We start from the raw sequence: 11,099 nt of genomic DNA on the forward strand, positions 1-11,099 counted from the left end.
TCAATAAGAAGCTCGATAAAAGCTTGATTCGTGTTCTATTTTGAAATCGTGAATAAGCTAGATAAAAATAATTAACATTTGACTATAAAATTAATAAATATAAATAAACATTGCCTTTGTTACATAGACAATTGTTTTTATTATAAATGTGTTTTTTCATAGATATGTTCATGAACATATTTTTTTGATAGTTAAAAAAAAAATTCATTAAATATGTTCGCGAACAAGCTCGATAAGCACTAAACGAACGAACATGAACGAACGAACATGAACGAACGAACATGAATTTAAATGAACCAAACATGAACACAAACAATAAAGCTCGAACAAACATGAACCAAACTTGAACAAGCTGATATGAAATGAACACAAACATGAACACTCACATACTCGGCTCGGCTCGTTTGCAGCGCTAACTGACGTGACGCATTCTGGTTGGTCTCTAAATGACGTTCTACGTTCAATCTCCGCACAGAATAATTTCTCCATAATTTGAAGTACATAATCAAAATATAGATATGCAATACCGCAGTAATTACCAAGTTTTAAAGAACAAAAATGGAAGGGAAGACATTGACAAAAAGGGATTGAAACTTGTATTAATATTTTGAATGTGTTTGTATGAAGAAATTTAACAAGGATTAGATGATTGATATATTATTAACTAATTTCTGCCTCACTGTCACAAATACCTACTCTAAGAGCCATCTGCAAGTAGCAAATGGGTATTAGCTCCATGAACCCTATCAACAGAATGAACTGGTAGGGAAAAAAAAACATTAGTTGATATATGATGTATACAAGATTTGCTTAACACCACATAAATTAGATTAATTATTCTGTGCGAATGCTGAATGTCATATGAAGACCAACCATAATGCACAACATCACCCTTTGCTCGGCACTGCAACTGGTATCTCTAACGTGGAACATTCTAATTGATCATCATATAGCTTTCTACATCCGGTCTCCACACAGAATAATTTCTTCATAATTCGAGGTACATATTCAAAAAATAGATCCGTGATACTGCAGTAATTACCAAATTTTAAAGATAAAAAATGGAAGGGAAGACATTGACAAAAAAGGGATTGAACTTGTATTAAAATTTGAATGTGTTTGTATGAAGAAATTTAAGAAGGATTTAGATGATTGATATATTATTAACTAATTTCTGCCTCACTGTCACAAATACCTACTCTAAGTGCCATCTGCAAGTAGCAAATGGGTAGTAGCTCCATGAACCCTATCAACAAAATGAACTGGTAGGGAAAAAAAAACATTAGTTGATATATGATGTATACCAGTCCATCTTCAAGATCACAAACTCCTCCCTATCTTTGCAAACCTTCTGGCAACACCAAAAATGACCGCCTTGGTGAGCAGGCCTCGATCAAGTGTACATGCAAGCGCCACAGCCCCGCCAACTATAAGAAACTTAGGCAAATTGCTCCCCCAAGGCTTCTCCTTCTCCTTCTCCTTCTCCTTCTCCTTCTCCTTTTCAGCGTCTACTATGTCTTCTGATGTATCATTGATGCTTCCCAGTGATCTCAGACGCCCAGAAGAAATCTTTGTGTTAATTTGAGCGATTTCTGCATAACGGGACAGAGGCTCGCCAGATTTTCTTGCTGCCTGGTATGAACGAAGTCCAGATTCGACCTTTTTGACGCAGCCCCACATGCCTTGTCGAACACCAAGTTTTGCAAGTTCCCATGGAATGCCCATGTCTTCATAATGGAATAGAAGCACCTCACAGGCGGTTTTCTGGCCATCACCACGTCGTGACTCAACTGAAATAACATGGAGGTAAAAGTTTGTAAATGGCTCCAAAACAGAAATTTTCGGGAATTAGAACTCATGGGGAATACTGAAAAGAAGTCGTGAGGTTTACCTGAACGAATGCACCAGCTAGAGTAATATAGGTCCACCCGCCTTGGTTTGTTTTGCCGAGGTAAAGAAGGAAATGGAACGCCCTAAATCATGAATGAAGTGAGGCTTGAGCAAATTATAGCAATTCAAGAGGGTAGTTCAATGAAGCAGAGAAAATATCGAATGAACAAATGCAAAGTGGTTCAGTTTAAAAGAATGCATGATTGTAACAGGAGGATTACTCATATAGAAGAAAGCTACTAGAGTAGTTGACCCAAACTAAGGGTTCATTTGGAATATCTTTTTAGTATAAAAATAAACAAATTTGCATCAGAAAGTTGCTTTAAGAAGCAGTAAGAAAGCTGTCCCAAACAAAACTAATATGTAACATGACTTTTTTTTTTCAACTTTATCTACACAGCATTCAACTGGGAATTCATAACAACTATGTCAAAAAATCTCATTAATCAAATCAATGAGATGACCAAAGAAAGCTTACAAAGGAGTGAAGGTAAGAAGAATAATTGATGGTGCTAAAAATACTACATTTTTTATGCTAAGCAGAGTGGAAAATACTAATAAAGTAACATATGGGCGGCGCACTCTTTGATTATTAAAACTTACCCTGAAATCATTTCAAGCATACAAAGGTGTCAACTACTTCTAAAAAGTAGTTGACAGATTCAAGGATTACATAATGTGGATATACTGTCCAAGCACCAAGGAGACTAATTTTTTGTGTGGTCAATTTATAATCATCACATCAATCACATATAAAGCATAATCCTCTTATATGCTACTTATGTTCAGATCACCGGTGCAGTGTCAAGAGCAAAGCATAGAAGCTCAATCACCGGTCCATTAGAGGGGTAATTATTCCGTCCGGAGTCCGGATGGTAAAGAACCGTCCGGATGTGAGCATATACTGTGTGTATACGTATGTACAAATTCTGTATACACTCACATCCAGACGGTTCTTCACCATCCGAACTACGCTCAGAATAATTTCTCCAATTACAGGGCTACAGCACCACAAATTACAATTGAGTTTCTTTCTAGTTTCTTCTCAATGCAAGGCAGCAGAACTCACTACAAGATATGATTCACAACTTTATGTCACCTCTACTTCAGCCTTTCACACCTTTGCGTCACTTTAACTTCTAATTTTAAACATTATAGCTACTTTAGTTAATATTTAAATCTCACATCATGTTTCTTTTTTTATTTTAAAGGTGAGCTCCAAAATGAAATTTGTTGGAAATTAAGGGTGCATTTGAGTAAAAAAAAAAAGGTGCATTTGAGCACGGACAGGCAAGAATGAGAGAAATCTCCCAACCACTTAAATCATGCTATCTTCATTTTTTAAATTTGAATTCAAATTGAAAATTACAACTATTTTATTCAACAAAATTATCACATCATGCATATCATCACTTTTAAATTTGAATTCAATTTTTTTTTATTGATTTTGATTTAGTTCCTAAACTTTAATCCACTTAACTCCAAGTTGATTCTATAAAGTAAAACCAATCTGTCATCCCATCCCTTACAATGCAGGGGTGACAACTAATTCCTAACAGAGCTTAGGCTCTTAATTTTCCCAAACCAGTAGTTCCTAAAGGAAATTAATGGACAATCGAGAATGTGGTTAAACAATAAATATAGAAATGTTATATTATCAGAACAGTATAATTTCCCATTCTCTTTAGTTTATTCACCAAATAGATAAAACAAGATTATGCTATGCAGGCCATCACAATTTTGAGCTATAACGAAGGTTTCTCAGTCATAATGAAGGTTGTAAATTATGTAGTCCTAAGCAAAGTACAATGGTACCAAAATACACTAAGGGGCTGTTTGGTAGCAAGACTTAGGCTGGATTTGAGATGGATTTGAGCAAAATTCAGCCAAATGACCTAAAATGCAAAATCAAATCTCCAGGCAAATGAAAGCCGCCGTAGACAGAAAATTCCGCCTTTTCGTGCTAAATCCCGGATTTCCGAAATCCTATATTTTTTGTCAAATTTACGAAATCCATTGGCTAGAGGAAAAGTCTGCTCATTAAATCCGCTATATAGCCAAAAAGTAACACGGAATTTAATAACATTTATCATGAATGTTACCTAACATTTTTCAAGATTTAGACCCCTCAGGATTTCCGAAATCCGGATTTACCGAATTTACGAAATCCTACTTAAATCAAATCCTGGGTGCTACCAAACAACCCCTAAATATCATAGTTCATGCCATGCTTTAAAAAACATGAGCGCAGCCCCTCATAAGTACATCACAGCTAACTAGTTCGGCTCTTTTGTGAATGTCACAACGGAGAGACAAGTGAACTGTATGTTACTCAACATACCTTTGTCACACAATAATAAGCTCCATCTACTTCCCAAATCCTTCGCCCAATGGTGTACTCCCTATCACTGCAGAAGAAGGGGAACTGCAACACATGCATTGAGAAACAAAATGAGGAAAAGTAGGAGATATAGCTACCCATCCGTAGCCCAGTCTGTAGCAACACAGAAATCTCACCTTTCGAACCCAATGAACCGTCATTGTTCCGGTAACCAAGCATTCCTCCAATTGCGACTGATACAAAAGCATATCATCCCACTTGTTCTTTATCCGGAACTCATCATCCCAGAAAAAGTCCCTCACAAGTTCAGGCGTTGCATCCTCAAATACAGATCTGGTTCGATACTGTGGAGGACTCGTCTGTAGTTAAAACACACAAAAGTAGAATAAATCATACATAAATTCACCTAAACACACCCAAAATAGAAACTTTAATTAAACTGCAGTGAACAGAAATGAATCAAACCTCAGGGTCTCTGCGCCAAGCTTGATAGCTCATGGTTGGCGTGCTCTTTTCCATCATACGAATCCAAACAGGTCCACCATCTGTTGTCTCAACAAGAGCAGAAAGGTTTTGCAAATCGTCGAAATTCACCACCAATTCCTTCTTAACCAGATGCGGAGGGCTTCACAATTCATAAGAAACGCATAAGCACATTTATCTAAAAAGAAAAACAAATCATAGCTCTTCAAGAAACCCACTTACCTCAAGTCATCAACAACCTTCTCTCCTTTCTCACGTATCTGCTCAGGCATCAGACAAGTGAGGTAGCTCGGAATCTGAGCCCTCAAAGAATCCAAACTCGGCAGAGCCAGCTGCAAACCGCAACCGTAAGAGTTCGCCCTAGGTTTCATCTGATGATCATCATCGGAACACCCTTTCTCTTCACCGACCATCCCAGTCGCCCACCTTGGCTTCCACGCCCATCCAACCACTAGTCCAACAAAAACTGCAATCCATAGTGGCGCGGCGAAAAGAGTCAGCTCCGAAACGATGTCTCCAATCGTCGGCTTCCTCAGAATCTCAATTAGGGCATCCAAAATCAGCGCCATAAAGAAGAAAACGTGAATTTGCCACCGGAAAAAAAAAATTAAAACTAAGATTTTGCCAGCGACGAGTCGATAGGGTTTCCGGCAGCAGTCTTCAGGATAACGAAAAACAACTACAAATAAGCTGGGGTTGGAGAGAGAATATTTGGATAAACTCAAGCGAGGAGAGATAAGGCAACAGTGAGGTTTCGGATAAGGATTTCGAGGAGCCGACGTGTGCAGGATTTCCGTAGCTCAGCCGCGATATCTTCTCCCGCCGCTGCTAATTCTGGCAGAATAATCTGTCAGCTGGAAGAAAAAATCTTTAGAAATGGAGACACAGCGGCAGAGCAAAAAACCAACAGGCCGTAAATTTTTTTTTTTTTTTTTTCAGTTTCTGATTTTTTTCTTGGAAAAAACAGAAGCCTGGGTTCAAGCGGGAGCATATCTCTTTATTTATAGTAAAAAAAAAATGACGCGTAATACTTATCATAGTCCACTCGCCCGCATGCGACCAAGACTAGCGACCAAGCAACCGTCCTTATGGACGATAGCGATTGTGCGCAATTGGAAATGGACGGTGAGTAATATTGGAGTTGGAAATGGGGACGGTGGGTAATATTGGAGTCGCAGGCGGGATAATCCGCATGGGGTCAACGAGTTGTAGAGCGTGTTCTCGTTTAGCACGTTGGGTTTGGTGAACTCGTGCCAAGTAAAATTCGTAATTGGACCCTTGCTTTGTTGCTTATGTCATTATATCTTTTTGGAGGGGGTTAAATGAAAACTGATGCTAAATATAATAGTTAAAAAACTTTTAACAGATTAAAACCTGAAGCTAAGATAAATACGGCATAAAAAAAAAGTATGAACAAATGAGAAAATATAAAAGAGGTCAAAAGGGGTCCATTAATTTGCACTTAATTCATTTTTAATAATCATAATTAAAAAGGAATTAGTTATTTTGTTTGAAAAGCATAATATCAGAGTTTGGATGACGCAAATTTGAGCGAGAGATTATTAAGGAAAATTCTAATAAATGGAATTTCATTACAATCATATCTTTAGATTTACAATAATATACTAGTAAAAATTTTAGGAATATAATATTTTTGCATCCACCATTTTTTTTGGTAAGTTGAGAGAGCTTCGACACTGGGGCTCTCAGGTACGAATTTTTATTGGGTGCGGGACGTAGCTCTACGTCCGGAGTCCAATAAAATCACAACACTTGTCATGTACATGTGGATATTAATTTATGATTTGTTTTTCATTTTTCTTGCTAGCCTGATCGACCCGACCCAAAATATTCATGTTCAAATTTAGGGTTTTGAAAATGACGCTCTTTTTTAAAATGAAATGCCACGAAATATCTATATTTTTTAGGATTTTCACTCAAAAAATATTTTATAGCTGGTGAGAAAGAAGAAACGAGGAAAAGCCGATGAAGTTTACGACTGGTTTGGTGAAGGAAAAGCCGATGAAGATGACGACTAATTTGGAGGAGGAAAAGTAAGTGAAGATAAAGATGAAGACTTGATTGGATGTCGAGAAGCCGGTGAAGATGAAGATTTGTTTGGAGGAGGAGAAACCGATGAAGATGAAGACTAGTTATGAGGAGGAGAAGCTGATTAAGATGAAGACTGATTTGGAAGAAAAGTCGATGAAGAAACGAGGAATAATAAATTTTTATGTACACTTGGCGAATATGTAGTTTTGAAGTATTATTTGTATATTGATAGTTTTTTCATGTACACTTAGGAGGAAGATGAAGATGCTTTGTTGTATTGATATTTTTTTCCTTTCCAGATGACTATTGGAAAAATAAAGAAAAGCACTTTTGTGCTTTTATTTATGTGACGTTTTGTTTATTTTGAACTCTCACTACTAATGCTCATTACCCATTTGTACCAATGCTCAGTACTACTCATTACCGCTCAGTACTGTTCGGTACTCCTCGGTACCGAGTGGTACCACTTAGTATCAATGCTCAGTACTGCTCGGTAACGAGCGGTACTACTCAGTAACAATGCTCAGTACTTCTCGGTACTGCTTGGTACCGCTTGGCACCAATGCTCAGTACTTCTTGGCACAGTTCAGTATCGCTCGGAACAGCTTAGTACTGCTCGGTACCGCTTGGTACCGCTCGGTACTGCTCGATAATGCCTAATATTTCTCAATAAATACTACTTGGTACTTCTAAATAATTATGTATTTCTTAATGAGATTTCTTACATCCAAATCAATATGATTGTTTCTTACATCTGAATCAATATGATTGATACACAGCGGTACCGAACATAATTTTTCCCTTAATATCAATTCAATGTTTATACCGATGAACTCTTAGTACAATGCTCTGTACCATTCGGTACTGCCCGATAATGCCCGATATTTCTTAATAAATACTACTCAATACTGCTTGATATTTCTAAATAACTATGTATTTCTTAATTAGATTTTTTACATTAGAGGCAATATGATTGTTTATTACATCTGAATCAACATGACTGGTACACAACATATAAACAAGTAGCGAAAGCTTTAAAATTTATGTAACACATATTTGTGAAAAGGTTGAGAATGCTTTAAAATGAAAAGAAATATTAAAGAAGCATGTGTTCTCCCACAAGGGCATATAAGCACTGTGCTTTACTACTGCAAATCATGGAGTATAAACAACTTGCAAACTTTGAAAACAAACGAAACTTCAGGTCGAACCCCACTAGGGGGCGCTGCCCCCTTGGACCCCTTCCCCTCGTGGGAGAACACATCGGAATCCCCAACATATTCCCTTAATGTACATAAAAAACTAGCATTCCTTCAACTTGTTCTTCTTTCAACTTCAGCTATTTGTTTTCCACTTCATGGACGTTTACAGAGTGTCATCTTCATCGCTTTTCTTCCTCCAAACCAGCGCCATCTTCACCGGTTTTTCCTTGTTTCCTCTTTCTCAGAAGCTATGAAATATTTTTTGAGTTGAAATCCTAAAATAATATAAACGTTTCATGGTATTTCATTTAAAAAAAGAGCGTCAATTTCAAAACCCTAAATTTGAATCGGAATATTTTGGGCCAGGTCGGTCGGCCTAGCAAGAAAAAAATAAAAACAAATCATACATTAATATCCATATGTATAGGACAAGTGTCGCAATTTTATTGGACTCTGGACGTAGAGCTACATCTGGTGTACCAACCAACCCCTAATATAAGTTCAGCATGCTTTTAAAAAAACATGAGCGCAGGCCCCTCACTACATACTATCACAGCTAACTAGTTCGGCTCTCTTGGAAGACCAGTCGACTGTATTTACTCAACATACCTTCTGTCACGTTTCAATAATAAGCTCCTATCACTTCCCAAATCCTTCGCCCAATGGTGTACTCCCTATCACTGCAGAAGACGGGGAACTGCAACACATGCTTAAGAAACAAATGAGGAAAAGTAGGAGATATAGGCCCTCGTAGCTACAGTCTGTAGCAACACAGAAATCTACCTTTCGAACCAATGAACCGTCATTGTTCCGGTAACAGCATTTAATGCGCCTGCATACAAAAGATATCATCCCATTGTTCTTTTCGGACTCATCATCAGAAAAGTCCTACAAGTTCAGAGCGTTGCATCCCTCAATACAGACTGGTTCGATACTGTGGAGGACTCGTCTGTAGTTAAACAGCACAAAAGTAGAATAACATCATACATAAATTACTAAACACACCCAATAGAAACTTTATTAACTGGCAGTGACAGAAATGAATCAAACCTCAGGGTCTCTGCGCCAGCTTGATAGCTCCAATGGTTGGCGTGCCTCTTCTTCCTCATACGAATTCCCAAACAGGCTCCACCATCTGTTGTTCCTCAACAAGAAGCAGAAAGGCTTTTTGCGCAAATCCGTCGCAAAATTCAGCCCACCAATTCCTTCTTAAGCGCAGATGGCGAGCGGCTTCACAATCATAAAAACGCCATAACGCACATGTTATCTAAAAAGAAAAACAAATCCTCAGCTTCTTCAACGAAAACCCCCTTTACCTCAAGTCATCAACAACCTTCTCTCCTTTCTCAGCTATCTGTCCAGGCATCAGCAAGATGAGGTAGTTCGGAATCTGACCCCTAAGAATCCAATTCCGGCCAGGCAGCTGCCAAACCGAACCGTAAGAGTCCGCCTGGTTTCATCCTGATGATCATCACGAACACCCTTTCTCTTAGACATCAGTCGCCACCTTTGGCTTCAGCATAAATAGTAAAAAAGCTGCAATCCATAGTGGCGCGCGAAAAAGAGTCAGCATCGCGAAACGATGTCTCAATCGTCGGCTTCCTCAGAATCTCAATTAGGGCAATCCAAAAATCAAGCGCATAAAAGAAGAAAACGTTGAATCTTGACGGAACAAAAAAATTTAAAACTCACAGATTTTGCCAGCGACGAGTCGAAGGTTTCCGCCGCAGCAGTCTTCAGGATACGAAAAACAAGTACAAATAACGCTGGCGGGCTCTGCGAGAGAGAATATTCGGCATAAACTCACAGCGAGGCAGAGATAAGGCAACAGTGAGGTTCGATAAAGGATTTCGAGAGCCGACGGGTGTGCCGGATTCTCCGCCTTGCTCCAGCGCCGCGATAATCTTCCTCACCGCCGTGCTAATTCTGGCACGAGTAATCTGTCCACTGCGAAAGAAATTTTAGAAATGGGAACACGCGGCAGAGCAAAAACCACAGGCCGTAAATTTTTTTTTTTCTTTTTTAGTTTCTGATTTTTTTCTTGGCAAAAAAACCAGAGCCCGGGTTCAAGCGGAGCATATCTCTTTCATTTCTAGTAAAAAACAAATGACGCGTTAATACCTTATCATCACGTCCACTCGCCCGCCAATGCGACCAAAAGAACTAGCTACCAAGACAACCGTTATGGACGATAGCGATTGTGCGCAATTGGACAATGGACGGTGAGTATATCTGGACGTTGGAAATGGACGGTGGTAATATTGGAGTCGCAGGCGGGATAATCCGCATGGTCAAGAGTCGTAAGAAGCGTGTTCTCGTTTCAGCACGTTGGCCGGCCTTGGTGAACTCGTGCCAAGTAAAATTCGTAATTGGACCCTTGCTTTGCTTCTTAGTATTATATCTTTTTGCGAGGTCGGTTAAATGAAAACTGATGTAAATATAATAATCTAAAAAAAACTCTTACAGTTTAAAACCTGAAGCTAACGATAAATACGGCCTAAAAAGTATGAACAAATGCAGAAATTTCAAACGAGGTCAAAGGGGTCCTTATTTGCACTTAATCTCCATTTTCTAATAATCCATATTTAAAAAGGAATTAGTTATTTTGTTTGAAAAGCATAATCATAGCAGTTTGGCATGACGCAAATTTGAGCGAGAGATTATTAAGGAAAATTCCTAATAATGGAATTTCAATTACAATCATATCTTTAGACTAAAAATATACTAGTCAAAAATTTATGGAATATAATATGTTTGCACTCCACCAACTTTTTTTTTCGTAAAGTTGAGGAGTTCGACCGCTGGGGATCTCGGTACTAATTTTTATTCGGTGCCGGAACGAGTAGTAACATGGAGTCAATACAATCAACACTGTTTTGCTACGTGGATATTAATTTACAATTTCGTTATTTTATTTATTTTTTGCTAGCCCTGACGCGACAAATATCATGTTCCAATTTAAGTCTGAAAATTACGCTCTTTTTTTAAAATGAAATACAACGAATATATACTTTCTAGGATTTCCCGCTCCAAAAAACATTTTATAGCTGGTGAGAAGAGCAAACGAGGAATAATAGCCGGTGAAGTTTACGACTGTTGGCGAGGAAAAGCCGACTGAGAAACTTGAGGTC

At 38.3% G+C, this 11,099-nt stretch overlaps 1 protein-coding gene across 1 annotated transcript; it reads right to left on the bottom strand.

Moving 5' to 3' along the window:
• Window positions 1-1,132: 1,132 nt before the first annotated feature.
• Window positions 1,133-5,689, bottom strand: LOC110102590. Its single transcript, XM_020830975.2, has 6 exons — window positions 4,937-5,689; window positions 4,697-4,856; window positions 4,408-4,590; window positions 4,232-4,315; window positions 1,892-1,973; window positions 1,133-1,790 (listed from the first exon to the last, which is right to left on the bottom strand). The coding sequence occupies exons 1-6, from the start codon at window positions 5,281-5,283 to the stop codon at window positions 1,321-1,323; spliced, it is 1,326 nt and encodes a 441-aa protein (XP_020686634.1). The 5' UTR covers window positions 5,284-5,689; the 3' UTR covers window positions 1,133-1,320.
• Between the last annotated feature and the right edge of the window lie 5,410 nt (window positions 5,690-11,099).

The sequence above is a fragment of the Dendrobium catenatum genome, unplaced genomic scaffold (assembly GCF_001605985.2).
Source record: "Dendrobium catenatum unplaced genomic scaffold, ASM160598v2 fragScaff_scaffold_637, whole genome shotgun sequence".
Lineage (NCBI taxonomy): Eukaryota > Viridiplantae > Streptophyta > Magnoliopsida > Asparagales > Orchidaceae > Dendrobium > Dendrobium catenatum.